A 17,493-nucleotide genomic window follows, 5' to 3' on the forward strand; every position below is an offset into this window, starting at 1 on the left:
AAATATAACAGGAACAAACTCAACTATGTTCATTCACAAATGAAAATAGTTGCACCAACATGGGTTCGAGTGAAATGGTTGAAATCTCTCCATTCTTAATCTGAACTTCGCAAGTTTCGATTAGAGCCCCAAGAATGGAATAATTCTAATCGGACTCCAATGCGTGTACTGGACACCGACATCGGGTGAGAAACCAAATAAAAAAAAATAAAGAACATAGTTGCCCCACTACGTTTGTTAAACCATAGATTTGAAGAACCTTTTGTCAAGGAGGGAATATGTCTTTCAAATTTTCAAGAACACAGGTTCATTCACCAACACATTTACACATTTTCCTCCTCTCTGAAAAGGAAACTTCTTAACTGCAAAAGCAGCGAGTTCGCGTACCAAATGGAGACATAAAGAACACAGAAAAGAGAAACAGCAGAATTCTAAGAAGATGTTATTAAGCTCAATTTGAGCTTGACACAAAATGTTGTTAGCTCAATGTAAGTCTTGCTAAGTTAACCCGTCTCGTTCCTCCCCTCTCTCCATGCTTCAGAGGACATATTTCGTTCATTCGTCAGATGATTTATTTATTGATTCACTGCCCATCTCCCAGAAGCACTGACAAACGTCTTTCATGACCTTCATCAAGGAAAAATTAGGATCAAGTTCTTTGTATTCTTTCAGACATTTATCGTCCATTAACTTCACCACTGCATCAAGAGTAGGCATGTGGAAATCTGATCTTCCAAGAACCGAGCCATAATTCAAGATAATTTTCACCTCTCCAGATTGTGAGGAAGCTATCTCCAGAGCGGAAGAAGATGTAACCGTGTTTGTTTCAGGCTTGCCATTAGCTACTCCTGGACAAGGTGGATTTCCATCATTTTTATCTGACTCAACTACAGTTGTCAATGTGTTACCATCATCTTGTCTACCTTTTGAACCGCTTGCAACTGAAGACTTCCCTTTACTTGATGAACCTGCAAATGCAGATCACATGCTCTCAAAGAAGCAAAATACGCACCACATAGACCTTGTATCAAAGTTAAACCACAAACCAAAAAGTATTACGTATAGTGATCAAGGATAAAATGTTCATAGGGAACACATCTAGGGGTGGGAAAATTAACACATGAAAACATGACCCGCCCAAGTTTATTAGCTCAACCCATTTCAGTGATATGTAGGCCAAATTGACTCATGAGGAACCTTGCCAATTTTTTATTTGATGTTATATATAGCCATAGTAAAGAAAAAAAATAGTTTTAGGTGCTTAGAAATTATAAAAGAACAAAAAAAGGAAATTAAAATTTAGTAAGAATCAGAATCTTCTGTAAATATGGTTTCAGCACAACCCATGTACTGTGTTACAGAAATAGAAACAGTTACCAAAGTCAAAAAACAGAAAAAACTTGGTAAGAACCAGTTTCGGATTATGACCCGCTTTTTAGCTCATTTTAGACCAAGTAACTTTGACCCCCTAGAAAAGATTAGCATGGCCCTTGCGCAAGGCTACAACAACATGCCCAATGTAATGCCACAAGTGGGGCCTGGGGAGGGCAGGATGTACCTTACGCAAGGATGACATGCACAAAAAGGATACTGCCTTCATAATCACAAATAGCAACTTTTCATGTTTCTTTTAACATTCCTGTATAGCTTGGAATACATTAAGTACAGTTGGCGACAAGAACAAGTGGAAATGGTTATCTCAAAAAAATTTTTTATCTCAAATAAAAAACAAATGGAAACAATCTCAAAAAGAAAACAAAAAAGCTAAAAGAGTCCCTCCTTCCAACGCTTATTGTTTACCATCACAAGATTGAATCATATGAATTGTCTTATTTTACCATCACAAGATTGCATCATATTAATTGAAATGACATAGTCTCTACCTGCGCGGACGATGGCAACAGGAACTTCAAGACGTGGCAGGTCATCAGTGATTGGCTCATCCTTAGGTTTGATAAAAGTGTGATTAGCAAGAGCATTCTTCGTAGGTGACACTGGGATGCCAGAACCAGAAGTAGATCCAGCTCTCCTGGGAACCGGAAGGCTCTTGTCCACGTCAGAAGGCTGAGATGAAGGAAATCCTTCCTGTGGTAATGAGTCAGAACAAATGGGTTTCTTTCCTTTGCTTCTATCAAGTGATGGGCGTGATCCACGCTGTGATTCGTTGCCCATGGACTGAGGGGAATCAAAAACACCCGGTGACTGGTTTTGCAATTGAGATTCAAGAGACTCATTTGGTTGACTTGATTGATTTTTTAAGCGCTGCCTTTTCAGAGGTGGTTCAGGCTCATCTTGCACCAGAGCCTCTTGCTGAAGGAAACCGAAAAATGCAAGTAAAGGTGAGTGAGCAAAGAGACTTGAGAAAAATGTCATATCAAGAAATACAGTAGCCACAAAGCAAGAGCAAAATTAGTCCAATACTTCAGCATTCTCAGTTGACTTTCTACTTTCTGCCTCCTGAAATGAAAGAAAGCATGTCAGCAAAATAAGCTCACATGAAAGAGACGGCAGACAACTGAAAACAAAGTACTCCCTAGGCTATAGCTCAGTTGGTAGAGCAATTCGTTTACACGCGCGCCAAGCATCTATAACCGCTTCCGGTTTAGGTGGACAACCTGGCAAATATATCTGTTCCATTTTATGTCACACTCTACTCTTTCCTTTTTAGTGTACCAAAAAGAATTGACATATTTCTATTTTTGGAAACAGTTTAACTACAAACTTCCCATTTTAACCCTTACCTGCATGATTTTATAGCCACAGAAATGTCATGCCATGTTTAAGACCGCAAATTGCCAAAGTTTTCTTCCTTTTTTAAACTCCATGCCTAGTAAAACACCCCCACATAAAATGAAACGGAGGGAGTACTCACTAAAAAGGAAGAGAAACAGAAATAAATGAAGGAAGCTAGCACCTTTGCTTCATCATTATCAAATATTGCATCTGCAAGGGCCCTATAATTCTCCGCTTCAATAAGGTCCCAATTTTTGTTATACAATCTTAAAAGGTTCTTCAACACTGGCTTCACCTTCTCCCCAGAAATCCCGAGAGCTTTCATAGCACGAAAGGCACGATCGACCCTAGGGTTTGGAGGCATTGCTAATCCAAACTGATTTAAGAAAACAGCTTTCAAATTAGTCACTGAGCCTGCATTGACATCATCTGCTTGAGAAGGGCACAAGAATACAATGCAAGATGGCCAACAAAATTACACAGCGTAACACCAAAGCCACATAAATGAGGCCATGAATACCCAAATATAATAGCTAATCCAAACAGTCACACCATGATTTTGATAAGAAATTAAATTACTTCCCAAGGTAAGTCGGTAAGAAAGTCACATAAAACTGATGGGGATGCTTCTTCCATCAGATTGCTTTTGAAAGTTCAACATTAGGACCCACAAGATTATTTAAAAGATGAATTAGTGCAAGATATCTACGGCTTTATGCCACTCCTGTAGAAGGTATAGTATCAAAGTAAGTCCAACAAGAGAGAAAAATGAATAAGACGTATAAATTTATAAGCAAAATTTCAAACATGACACATTACAACTTTAAAGGAACTTTGATTAAGCCGGAAACTATTTACATCATCCAGTGCACTAGAAAGATTGCTTCCACACAGCTGAAGATTGTTCAACAATAACAACAACAGCAGCTATGCCTCAATCTCAAGCAAGTTGGGGTCGATTAGATGAATCGTCATTGACCATGTTGCTCCATTTAAGCTCATCCCAGACCAACTTATACAAAATAAGAAAAATAAAAAGTACTAGAAGTTCCTACTGGCATATAAAGATGGCTGAAGATTCAAAGTCTATGAAATAATACTGCAAGCTTCTCTTACCTTCTAAAGAAAGTGGTTATGAGCACAAGCAGACAAGAATAAAACCTAAACAAATGTACTATCTAGTGTCATTCTCTTCAAAAAATGCTGAACCTAGTCTAAACTTTATTCATCCAACGAGGAGTCTATACACATCAAAGGACAGGCACTTTTAAAGAAGTTTCAGGTTGTAATTCAGTTACGGACAAATATCTCTCTGCATAGTAGATATCTTTGCTCCTCCTTTAGCTAAAAGTTCATTCTGGATTGTCAACTAACTTGAAATGCAAACAAGATGTTTGAGTATAGATACAAATGTTCGAAAGTCGCTTAAATACTCGAGCTCTCATCTAGCTGTCATGTGGCAATTATGTTACATGTAATTGCTATTGCCATTTACGATGAAAACAACATGTCTGTCAAAGGCAGCAAGATCCCCAAAGTTTACCCAAGCCTGGTATGGCACCAGGGCCATGCTACTGGAGAGTTTTATTTTGCATGTAGAACTTAACCATGCTTGATCATAGCACTCACAGCCAAATGGTTCTTTTTTTAAACAGGAGCTATCTCCCAGTAAGTCCCACCAAGGATTTAGGCAGCCCTTATTAGGGATAGAAGATGAAAACATAGGATGGTATCTAATAAATAGATTTGATTGTGGACAATAAGTATGCATATCACTGGATTCGTAGACTTAAGAAGAGTAAAGAGTTACAACCTCGGCAGACGCAAATTCTCAATTCATTGTAAAAGAGAGATACAAAGTTTATGATGAAACTACCAACTAACACCAACATAATATCACTAAATCATTATTAAACATAAACAATACTAATATGCTCTGAATCTAACCTATTACCAACATGGAAGACCATAAGAAAAATACAAGATCTTTACGAGCATCTCTCATAAATAAAACTAAAATTTCATCCACATACAGCAATAAGCAACTTCAAGGAATTTGACTTTCAATGTTATATGAACAATCAAACTGCCGTAACTGAAAATACTGCACAACATTAAAGAAGAATAACCCAGTGGCCAAGTGATCTAAGAGCTAGAGTAACAACCTCGATTGCACAAATCCCCGCAGAGTCGGAGTGAATTCCTTCAATCTGCGTAAGTCTTGGCGAGCAAGGTTACCTTTACCTCCCTTGACAGGAGGCAGCGGGTAACCTGGGGGATTAGCTGTGGCGCACACAAGTTGGCTCCAACTTCACCTTTATTTAACAAAAAAAGGTACTATTAGAGGAAAACAAAAACATGGTAAATTATGAACAACAAACTCCTAGAGCACTACAGCAGATAGAAACACAATGCAGCCACATAATCACGTGACACTTCTGGAAAAATAAAATCCAAATTATAAAGCTATTCTTATAGTTGGTTAAACTGAACAAATTCACCCAAACTGTAAAACTGTAGGAGCATTGAAGAATAGCAAGTCAGTGAAATTCATTTCTACCTAAATAAATGATAAAAGTACTATCAAATGAGAACAAAAAACATGGCAATTCATGCACAAGAATACTCCTAAAGCACCACAACAGATACCCGTTTAGCCATAAAATTGTTCACTTTTTCCGGAATAGTTTCTCACTTTATTTGAAAATCAGTGCTTGGCCATTTAAATTCCAAAACAAACTTGAAGTTGTAAATCAAATTTGGAAAACACCTTATAACTTGTTTTCCAACTCACTTTTCACTTTCGAAAGTTGTATTTAAGTACATTCAAGCATGAACATTATTCCAAATATTATTTGCAAAAAGTATAATCAAATACAACTCCATAAATTCCAAATAAAGTGAAAAATATTTAGAATCTATGGCCAAATGCCTACTAAAATTCAAAGCAATTCTCATAGTTGTTACACTGAGAAAATTCACCCCAAACTGCAAGTCAATAAAATTTTACCTAATAGCAATTCAAAGGCAACAAACCCTAAAGAAAATAAATACCCACAAACCAGAAAAAAGAAAAAAATATGTCAAGATGAAAATCGACATCAAGAACTTCCGTTAATTTTAACACTTAATTGAAGAAAAATTAAAAACACATACTAGAACAGAACTATGTGGATACATTCTACACCCATACTCTCAATTGAAACTTTTTTCCTTTACAAAACAAATATTTATACCACATTTGTTCTCACAGCAACAAAAATAACAGTGAGCACAATAGCTACTCTAAACAAGGGCTAAAAATCTTAGTAGCTCAGTCGTTTGCCTATCTGAATTTTTACCGAACAAGGGCGGAGCTAGTGTTGCAGTTACAGGTTCAACAAAACCCAATAATTTCTACTAAAAATACTATGAATAATCTATTCAGAACACAAAATTTAAAAAAAAAAACATTTTTTTTTGAAAAATGGTGGACGAAATTATAAAATTGGGAATCGAAAACTCACCAACAAGATGAAAGAAAGTTCAGATGGACAGACAGTCAATCAACAGAGCTACTAAAATTAAAAAATTTATGACTGAAAAACCCATAAAATTAAAAATCTGGACAACGATTCTGTATCTGAATTTCTGAATAATGTATCTAAAATTTGAGAATTGAATTTTTATTACCATGTAAAATGAGCTTAAAATTACCCCAAACAACAATGGCGGAGGAGAGATTAGATTCGCAGAGAGACACGGCGGAGAATTTTGTTATATGGAAAAAAAAAGGAGGAGAACACGAGAATATTTTTTTCTTTCTTGGGAATTGACGCGTGCACTAGGGATAGTTGAGCAAATATACAAACTTTGCTATTTTTTCTGTCTCAATTTATGTGATTTACGTCTTGTTGGATGATAATAGTATGACGAGTTGTGTTTGAAGAGAATAAAGTGTAAGTAAAGGTGAACATTGGATTCTTCGATTTAATTTTATTGAATTTCGGTTTGATTATTTGATTTTGAAAAAATATGTATCGAATATCGAATCAAACTAATTCTGTTCGGTTCGATTTAATTTGGTGTTTTTAAAATGATTTTTTAGTGTGAAAAAACAAATTCGATTTTTTGGTGCATCGAAGTTTTGAGATCCTTACACTGAACATCAAATCGAAGAACCAAGCTTTAAAAAAAACGACATCGAATCAAAAAAATCAAAAAAATGGAATCGAAGAACCAAATTAATTCGGTTTGGTGCATTGTTTTGATTTTTGATATTTATGTCCATCTCTAAGTGTAAGCAAACTTTATTACTTCTTCGGTCTCAATTTATGTGATTTATATTTTGTTTGGAGGGTCGTTATTCATTGTATTGTATTGTTAGTTTAAATATAATATTTATTTTGATTGTTACTTAAATTGTATTGTATCAAATCATTTAAATTTATTATTAGATAAATGATGAAAAGATTAATTTTGAGTAACGATTGATTTAGTGTGATTGCGTCGTTACCTTTAATATTTTTTTCTCTTTTTGTCTTTTACTTATTATTTAATAATTTTATTTTATCTCTTATTATACCTTTTCATAATAGCTCTACCCCGTACTCTAGTTTTCTTGTAAGTTTATTATCAAATTATGGATGTGTGATATTATGTAACGACGAAGCACAATACAATCTATCCAAACATTGTATTCATTAAAACAATATAGTACGATAGAATACAATATTGTACCATACAATACACATAAAATAATACGTAACAAAAATCCAAACAAAATGTTAGTTTCACTTGGTACGGAGTTTAAGAAATAAAGAAATAATTTCAAAATTTATCGTCTAAAATAAGTCATAGATGTTTGTGCGAAACTATAAATCATTTCATTAAGGATAAAATAGACCTTTTAAAGTTAAATTGTTATTAAATATACAATGTGTCATTTTTTTAGAAACTAACTAAAAAGAAAAGTGAATCATATAAATTGGGAACAGAAAAAAAAAACTATATTATAGAAATAAAAAAATTGTTTTTGAAACAACGTCAACTCAATTAGAACAAATTCAAAGTACCAAAAAGATAAAAATTGTGTATTATGTTTGATAATAGATTCAAACATTGTCTCTTAAGTATCACTTGACCAATTTTATCTCTTTTAAGTATTTTTATCAAAGTCTGATTGTTAAATTAAACAGAAAATTGTGAAAATAAAAAATATTTAATGGGAATTCACATTTGCAATATTGATTATGTTATTTTGGGTCTATTGTAAGATTGTGGTGTAAGTTTTTGAGATTCAATTTATATTATTTTTTGTGTTTGGTGTAACATTTATTTTGTCGTTTTCGAAATTTCAACGAATACTTATTATGTTTCTATATTTTGTTATATTTGTTTTGCACAATTTCAATTAAATTTAACAATCAAAACTTGATAAATATTTAACAAAAATCAAGCGTGTTTGTGTTTTACAAACTTAAAAGATCAAAATTACTTAGGTATTACTTTAGGGACTATTTTGAACTTAGCCCTCTCGACTTTGGATCTTAGCACCCAAAAAGTTTGTCTGTACAAACGATCTAGGCCTGTATTCGGAGTTTCCCTGGGGTTGGTAAGGCGAAATGAGGTACTTTTCTTTAATTTCTTCTGGTTCATACTCCTGCAGGTTGAAGTCTTTGACTTCACAAGTCCTACTCTCAAGCAAAAGGCTAAGAGCGCTTGAGGTGGCGCGCCTTAGTCCCATAAGTTTATGCCTATATCTGCTTTCTCTTGAAATATACATAGTAAACCACTTTAAACTCGCAGTTAGTCTTGGCCCAACTCTGCCCGGGGGTTGGCCTTTTAAGGCTTATTTCACTTCTTTTTTTCTTTTTCTCTTATTGCTAATTGGAACTCCGGCTCCGGTAACCTCCTGAACCTTATCCATTACGTCAACCCTTCTTCAACAAGGGGAAGATAGGAGGTAATTCCCTTTTCAAGGCCCCTAACCTAGTCCTGGTTTGGTTCTCCAGTGGAAAGATTTGAGATACCTTCTCCTACCCTATAAAGTAAGGGAGACTGACACTATGCTTTATAGAAAGCGAAATAGTGATAAGGAGTTGCGGAAAAGTCCCCGAAAAAAGGAGGCAATTTTTCCCGGAAGAGCAGAGGGGACAGTCTTTGGCCCAGGTAAAATAAACCAGGCCTACCCTTCCACCAAAGTGGACTATTCTCTCCGTCAACCCTTCTTCAACAAGGGGAAGATAGGAGGTAATTCCCTTTTTCAAGGCCCCTAACCTAGTCCTGATTTGGTTCTCTAGTGGAAAGATTTGAGATACATTCTCTTACCCTATAAAGTAAGAGAGACTGACACTATGCTTTATAGAAAGCGCCTATGCCACTCGAAGTGTTGAGTGTTGTTATGTTAGCTGGTGTAACTGATTAAACCGGGCATAATGCATTCGCACTGGGAATAGGAACAACGATTTAGGACTTAGATTCTATGTCCCGCCGCCCTCACCCCTATCTCTAAAGCGGTCCGCCTCCATTTTCTTCAGAACAACAACGACATGGAGTGGCCTCTCTCATCATGCCTCAATAAAATGGAAAAAGTCCTTGGACACGTAATGGATCTTGAAGTACTATTTCTGCATCTCCTTGACCAAATCCGCCTACATTAGGATTACTCGTTAATGGTTGATCAAATTTGATAGATTCGCCCTCGGAAATAAGAAGTTCTGATCCGGGAGGGATAATATCAACCACTTGACGCCCATCCGAAGCATCCATTATGGTTATCTCATATCCCCCTTTGTCTTTTCGTATGATTTTGCTTGCGTTCATTGAATTATACCTGACCATCAAAGAGCAACTCGTCCGGAGCCAGTTTGAGCTCCTTTCGGAGATAAGCAATCATCTTGCCCATTGGATAAGGATTGAGAGGCATACTAGCAGGGCTTGACTAGAATCGTAGAAAGAAGCTGGGGAGAAAGACCCAAGTACAAGCATTAAGTCCAATTTCAGGAATAGGCTGACTTTCTTTCATTTTTGTTATGGAAAGTGAAAGTTATTTCGTTTAATACGAGATCGTTTCACACCTCGCGGTGCTTACACCTCTCGCTTATCGAAGTTCTATTCAAAAACCTCGTCCGAGAACTTGTATAGAGAAGGATTTCCCGCGGCGCAACAGTTTTTCCAAAGGCCTTTGTGGCACTAGTGTGCCACGGAAGTCATGGGTGATCATTGGTCCGATGCTTCGATCAAAACTAATTTCCAGGGTGTGACGGGCGGTGTGTACAGGGCTCGGGTACATATTCATCGCGGCATGCTGATCCGCATCTGTAGAATCTATTAGGGAATCCCCATCCGCACCCGAATTGGCTAAATCTAGTATAATGGGTTTTGTTCCGATGCGGGAAAAAATCTTTTTAAAAGGCAGCTTAGGTCTTCTTTTTTTTTGAAAAGGGAACTAAGGCAACTTTTAGGTGCAGGGAAAGAAAAAGGCTAGCGAGCCTCTTTCCAGGCGGTACAATACAAAGGGCGAAGCTCGAGTAGGTTACTTTGAGTGACCTTTATGGCGGGTGTTCCTGTAATGACCTTGAGGGTCATTTTTAAAAATTTATGTGAAATTATCATTTTACCCCTATTTGTTTAGTGCCCCCGAGTGTTATTTGATCAATTTGCACTATCGGTTCATACTTATACAGTTCCGAATGAGTTTTGAGGGTCAAAAATATGTTTTGAAGGGTGGTGGTGTAAGTTGATCGTGGTCAACACGCGTGAACAGTAACACGCGTGAACAGTAACATGCGTGAACAGTAACACGCGTGAATAGTAACACGCGTGAATAGTAACTTTTTGGGCAGAAAATGCCCCTTTCTTCCCATTTCAATAGTTTGTTCACTATTTGTTTGAGTTCTTGAACTCTTTGAGGCGATTTGAGAAGAGATTTTTGAGGCAAAGTGTTGGGTAAGTGATTTTTGACCTAAAAACTTCCCTTTTCATTAAGTATTTGATGATTTTAACTCTTAAATTTTAGTTTCAAACCCCAAAAATCTTTGTTTCTTCCCTATTTCGAATTTAAGGAAAATGGTGATTTCTAAATCGTTTTGAGCTCTATTTTATGGAGTTTTCAACCATGAGTTCCTTATTACAAGTAGAATGTGATTGTCCAATAAAAATCCAGATTTGACCTTTTTCAAAAATAATTAATTTTTGGACCATTTTACCCCCAATTCAGAAATCTATCAATATGGGTGTCATTGGGCTCCTTGTGATGTCTATATTTTATTGTTGATAGTGGGTTGTCATTCCGGGCATTGAATTTGAGAGTTGCTTGTTCGGTAGAGGTGTTCGAGTGCGGTTTCGACAATTGAGGTAGGTTTGACTATCATTCTTTGAGATTGAGATAGGGTAATTAGTCATTCATATGTTATAGACTTTGGGATGAGGTCGTAGTATGAGTTGAGAATGTTATATATATTGTGATGCTCGTGTGGGGGCTTATTTATTAATGTATTGCCATATGGGGGTTTATTTGTATTACATAGCCCGTGTGGAGGCCTTATTTGTTATCTTATTTGCTTTGAGAGCATGTGATTCGTGATTTGCCTAAGAGAGAGGCTTGAGTATATTATTTGACTTGTGATGCTCGCCTGAGAGGTTGAGTTGGGGGTTTTGAGAATGCTTGAGTATTGAAATATTGTTGAGAAAGGGATGAATATTCCTATTATTATTTATTGAGGGTGAATATCATGTGTAGGTTAAGTTTTGAGAACTTTGAACCTTCTATCACATGTGAGTTGAATATTACTTCCATGTCATATGTGTTTTGATGCATTCATCCTCATTCATCATAGAAGTTAAGAAATACGGAAATTCTTTTTGAGAAAGAAAATGAAACACCTTTAAACCTTTGTATCTTGAGTCCCTGTCCGAGGCAGTATTACGGCAGGGTAGTGGATGCATTGTGATCCCTTGACCACGAGGAGGTGGCAAGGATAATGAGATATTGTGATTGAGGTATATGGTCTGTGAGACCCCCATGAGTCCTGCTTGATAGCACATCTCGGCAGGTGTATACGACAGGCTGTGCGATAGTCTTGATTCCACTGTACCACCACATCATTGCATCATCATATTGCATTGCATTGCATTGATATTTGTGCTGCTTGAATTATCTGATTAATTGTGATTATGAGCTGTTATTACGGGTTTACTTTACTCGCGCCACTATATATATATAAACTGGCGACACCGATGCCGAAGTGGGACTTTTCTGTATGCAGGTGGAAGAGTTTCTTAGTTTATTTCATAGGTTTGATTAATTTCTTATACCCAGTCAGCTAAAACCTACTGAGTACATGTGAATTGTACTTACCCCTACTTCTGTATCCCTTTTTGATGCAGCTACTAATCGGGGTACCTCCCATGGCAGTTAATATTCTAATGGATTGTGTATTCTCAGATTAGTGGTGAGGTCCCAGAATTTGGATCGTCACTAGTCTATCTTTATTTTTCAGTCTTTTGTATCATTCAGAGACTTATGTTGTATCTTCAGATTCGAACCTTGTATTAGATGTTCTTTATACTTATGACACTAGGTTTTGGGATAATTTTTTATTATTATTTTTCTTTTTATTTAAATTGTGGCATCACTTTCTCCTTTGAGAGTCTTGTATGAGTTTTATTTTTAGAGTTACACATTAGATTGGGTTTTGAGATGTGTGCCATCATGACCTCAATTTTTGGGTCGTGACAGTTCCGGTGTTAACGAGTTCGGAAAGAAGGTCAGGCTCGGGCAAGGTTGTCGGAGCACGTCCGCCGTTACTATCAAAGAGAATGAACCATTTTTGTTAATTTCTCAGCGGCATATTCACATTTTAACCTACTTCTTTTGTTTCATTTAATTTAGCTCATATTGACTTAACACAACTCTTAAATATTTTTTATCATGGTTCGATCTTTATTAACCTAACTTTATTAATGATATTTTAAAAATATACATTTGACTACTTCTATACGTCATGTAATTATTTATTATTAGGGATAATGTGAAGAAAAAATAATGAATTGTTTTGACTTGCTAAAATGGATAAATAAAAAAGGTTTTTTTTGAGTTTTTTAATTTTGTTTTGTTAGGAATCAAGTAATATGAAACAACGGAAATATGAGTTTACATATAGTTATATATATAAATAATTATATATTTATATAAATTTTATTATATAGTCAGTTATAATTTCTATATTAATTCAGTGTGAAAGAACTCTAGAGGGACGATTAGGGCGGAAATATAGAAGTCTTTATGACACAATTAACAAATATAGAAGTCTTTATGACACAATTAACAATTAGTGTCATTTTCAGTTAGATCTTGCTCCAGCTTCTTTAGATTATAAAAATTCATGAATTTTAAATGATAGAATTCATGGTAGAAGTCATTTTTCTTTCTTTTCAAACAACTTGTTTTCTATTAAAAAAAGTATTTTCTAAAAATTTTAGCCCGTCAAATCAAACATGAACACAACCATGTCTCACACAACTAAATACTCCAACTTAGAGTCCGTTTGAATTGACTTATAAGTTACTTATAAAACTGTTTTCAGCTTTTTTAAGTATTTAACTGGCCAACTTAAAATCATTTTGTGCTTAAAATAAGCCTCAATAAATGATTGAGTTTGTTTGAATAGACTTATTTTAAGCAGCTTATAAGTTGAAAACAGCTTATAAATCAAAAAAAAATTGAGTTGCACCTACTTTTTTTTTTATAACTTATAAGCAGATTTCAATTTAAAAATTACTTAAAATAAGTCTATCCAAACACTCTTAGAAAATGCAATACTTTAACCCATCTTCAATGAATAAATTAAATACTTCAACTTACAAAATGATCATATAAACACTTTCAAATTTTATATATCAGATGTCCACGAGACAAAAAAAACGAGTTGAGATATTTAGATGTGTATTTTCAACCAATTGAAATATAAAGGAACTACGAACCAAATGCCATGATCACCTTCTGATATTGCATAGATTATCCTTTACGTAGAAATAAACTATGATTATGCCAGATATTTGACTAAATTTATACCAAAACGACAATTTTATTATTAAGATAAATCATAACAACTGGTTCGATTAGTTCGAAGGATTTTCAAAGAACCATCGTCACCTCACTAAAAGGAGGATATTTCGCCTTCAGAATGACTTAATCAAATATATCCCTTTTTCTTGCTCTTTACAAGCTCATTCAAAGGTAAATTCTTTATAAAGAGGAAGAAGAAAACTTTCCCTAAAAGAGGAACACTTCCTTCTGTAAATCTTAAACACGCCCAAACACCTTATCTCAACAATTACTCATCTACTAGCAAAGTACTCAAATTTGACAGACATATACAAATAATCCTAGTGTTGTGACTTAGGACTCTTTTCGAGTTATCATAACAACAACAAACTCAGTGTAATCCTACAGATGAGGTATGAGGAGGGTAGAGTGTACGCAAACCCCTACTCTCTACCTTGAGAAGGTAGAGAAGTTGTTTTCGATAGACCATCGCCTGAACAATGAAAAAGAGGCAGCAGTAACACACAAAAACAACAGCAAGAAAATAAGTTGACGAGGTTTCGGGTTATCATAACTATTGAAAATGTATGCTGAAAAGTGCATCATTCCAATGACATTAAATCTGAGAAAACCATCACATGTCCCTTTTAACTGTGACTACCCTTGTTCTTTAAGATGCACAGTGAATATTGAAAGGGGAGTTTGGGGAGAACAGTAAAATTAAATCAGGTTAACTTATGCTGCTAACTGTTTTCCTAATGCTCTACCTTTTTTTCTCCCTTAAAAATATGTCTTGTTTTAAGGTCTCCAAACTGGAACCATCAGCCTTCTACCTTCTTTATCATCCACCTAAGTTGCTATGCTTATGACCTGACTTATTGCCCTGTTATTCTCAATGTTTCCAACGACTAGCTGTTTTCTTTGTTCATCATCTTTCTCCACATATTTCGGTAAATGCACAAAAGCTGGGATACGTCAGTACCACATTAACCTCATAACAATTAAACAACCAGATAGATGACCTGACTAACCAACTTCTAGGGAACTTATCAATAATTTCTCCCCTAATGGGTACCTATAGATTCAGCTCAATCTCACTCTGTGTGCCTTCATTACACGTTCAGCATCAGCAGATGCCTCTACAACTCCCTATATTAGTATTCTCTTAGCAAATCCCATCCATTGAATATGTCTACATCAGTCTCTTGTAAAAACCAATTCTCAGTAGCTACAATAGCATAATTCTCCAAAGTCTCCATCTGAGAAATTTAAGAAAGTGGTTTGCAAAAGAAAGAAACAATACTGAAGCATGAAACACTTTATTTCCAGATAGAAAAATCAGGGACTAGCCTTTCTACAGGATTGAGGGAAGTTACAAGCATCATTTTGAGGCGGCAAACATACCCGTAATGAAGAGCTCACTAAAACTGCCATAATTTACAATTGAGAAATCCACAAATAGTGAAGCCAAATTGCCGCATCCAAACAAGTAAAGGTCAGTGTGCTAGATATGACCCACTCCTTATCACTTGAGCACTCCTCGCCCTTGACACAAGACTAAATTTATTCATACCTAGCCCATCCTTAAGTTCAACCATCGGGATTACTTTAATAAATAAAGCACATACAATGAATCAATCAACTGCATCTCAATCCCAAACTAGTTGGAATCAGCCATATGAATCCTCTTATCCGTTCCACTCTATTCACAATATAAAAATAAAAAAGCTAAAACTTTACCATCATTCTGCAATTAGGTTTAGAAGAAGTTTTCCAGCTAGATTTGCTGTATTTCATAAATTTTCCATTCTTAACCACCAGATAGTGAAACTAACCTCATCTAACACCAATAACTAGCATATCAGACTGTGACCAGAAAACTCAAGGTATTTAGCAACACCACATCACAATCCAATATCCCCCAAACTTACTCATGGCAACTCTCCACCTGCTCAACAACCTATAACCCTAGTCACTAAGTAAGCCCGACACTCCAAACTGGTTAAAAACCAATAGAAATTTCTCTAAAAGCTGTGCATTCCAGCATATGAGAACATAATGACAGAAAAGGCAATTGCCAATATAAGATCTGCTACATGAAACATTCAATTGGTCCAGCACATTAAACAGGTTGTGTGCAAAAACCTAAATTTGAACATCCCATATCATCGTATAATTGCTAAGTCCCTCAATCGCTAAAAAGGAGTACTTTTACCATCTACAGAAGCTGAAATCGGAAATTCTAACTAAACAAGTTGTGTGCAAAACCCTAAATTCGAGCATCCCATAGCATCATATAATTGCAAAGTCCCTCAAATGCTAAAAAGAGTACTTTTTTCATCTACAGAAGCAGAAATCGTAAATTCTCACAAAACAAGTTGTGTGCAAAACCCTAAATTCACACATCCCGTAGCATCGTATAATGGCAGAGTCCATAAAACACTACAAAAGAGTATTTTTTTCATCTACAGAAGCTGAAATCGAGAGTTCTCACTAATTGATTGCAGCAAAATTCGGGTATTCCTGCTTATGAAAACATAGTAATAGAGAAAGCAATTGCCAATATAGAATCCATTGCAACATAAAGACCAAAAAGATTAAATCCAGATCACATTAAACGAATTGGGTTTCCAAACCCTAAATTAGAAAATTCCATAGCATACTCTTATTGCAAGGTCCCTAAAACACTATCCATATCCCTGAATTCTCTCACCTAAAGACAAAAGAAAAACGAAATCAAAATGCTCACTTTGCTCCTGCAGGAGGAGGTGCTCCCAACAAGCTAGCTTGTTGCATCTCGAGCTCAGTAAGCTGCGCATCACGATCCATCTCAATAATGAGTGGAACGACGAGTATCAGAAAAGTAGTTCCGGCAATCCAGGCGGCTTTTCCGGTGCTCTTGAAAAGTTTCTTGGCTACAAATGCGACATCGGAAGCGGCTCGCTTACCTTGGTACACGATCGGTGATTCAGATATGGATGATGAAAACCTAGAGAGGATACCATCTCCGGCGCCGGGACGGTCCGGTAGCGATACTCCGCCTTTTTTGGAAGACATAGGTATGAGGAGGAGGAGGAAAACGGAGAGGGAGGATTTTGGGGTTCGGAATCTTCGGATTGAGATTTTCTAGAGTTGCTTTGTCTTATCGATGGTTCTATTATTGTTTTTTATTTATTAGTTTTTCGTGCATACCTACTACTCAAAATCTCTAATTAAATATAATAGTTATTCATGGCAATATTTAATGGATTTTTTTTCTTTTCGTCCTATATTTTCACAAATTGAGATCGTATAGATAAGAAGGTACAATCTAAACTTAAAAATAAATTTTACAATTCGATTGCTTGAGACAGAATATTGACCAATCAAGAAATTTCGTGTTCAGAAGATCGATGTTGCGAAAATAATGGTATTGAAATGAATATGTGGACATATTAAAAGTGATAAGATTATGAATGATATTATTCGAGAGAAGGTGAGAATGAACTATATGGCAAACAAAACGAGAAAAGCGAGATTGAGATGATTTGGACATGTGCAGAGGAGGTGTGTCAATGCCCCGGTGAGGAGGGGCGAGATGTTTTTTATAAGGGATATGCGGAGGGGTAGAAGTAGGCTAAAATAGTATTTGTAAGAGGTGATTAAATAGAACATGGTGCAACTTCATATTACTAGATGACATGACTTTAGATAAAAAAGAATGAAGTGTATATATAATATATACTTTAATT

The 17,493-nt window shown here is 35.7% G+C and overlaps 2 protein-coding genes across 4 annotated transcripts; both read right to left on the reverse strand.

The window, feature by feature from the left end:
* Window positions 1–260: 260 nt before the first annotated feature.
* LOC129899406 (probable inactive histone-lysine N-methyltransferase SUVR2) lies at window positions 261–6,545 on the reverse strand. Of its 3 annotated transcripts, none has more exons than XM_055974363.1 (6): window positions 6,406–6,545; window positions 4,899–5,048; window positions 2,915–3,109; window positions 2,422–2,457; window positions 1,884–2,310; window positions 261–968 (listed from the first exon to the last, which is right to left on the reverse strand). In XM_055974363.1, exons 3-6 carry the CDS (start codon window positions 3,095–3,097, stop codon window positions 556–558), a joined length of 1,059 nt encoding a protein of 352 aa, XP_055830338.1. In that variant the 5' UTR covers window positions 3,098–3,109; window positions 4,899–5,048; window positions 6,406–6,545; the 3' UTR covers window positions 261–555. The 3 variants fall into 3 exon arrangements, with proteins under 3 accessions (XP_055830338.1, XP_055830339.1, XP_055830340.1); XM_055974364.1 differs by having other exon boundaries at window positions 2,915–3,147; XM_055974365.1 differs by lacking the exon at window positions 2,915–3,109 and having other exon boundaries at window positions 1,884–2,457.
* Window positions 6,546–16,325: 9,780 nt separating this feature from the next.
* LOC129899463 (mitochondrial import receptor subunit TOM9-2) lies at window positions 16,326–16,942 on the reverse strand. Its single transcript, XM_055974441.1, has one exon. The coding sequence runs from the start codon at window positions 16,817–16,819 to the stop codon at window positions 16,508–16,510; it is 312 nt and encodes a 103-aa protein (XP_055830416.1). The 5' UTR covers window positions 16,820–16,942; the 3' UTR covers window positions 16,326–16,507.
* Between the last annotated feature and the right edge of the window lie 551 nt (window positions 16,943–17,493).

This window comes from Solanum dulcamara, chromosome 8, assembly GCF_947179165.1.
Source record: "Solanum dulcamara chromosome 8, daSolDulc1.2, whole genome shotgun sequence".
NCBI classification, from domain to species: Eukaryota; Viridiplantae; Streptophyta; class Magnoliopsida; order Solanales; family Solanaceae; genus Solanum; species Solanum dulcamara.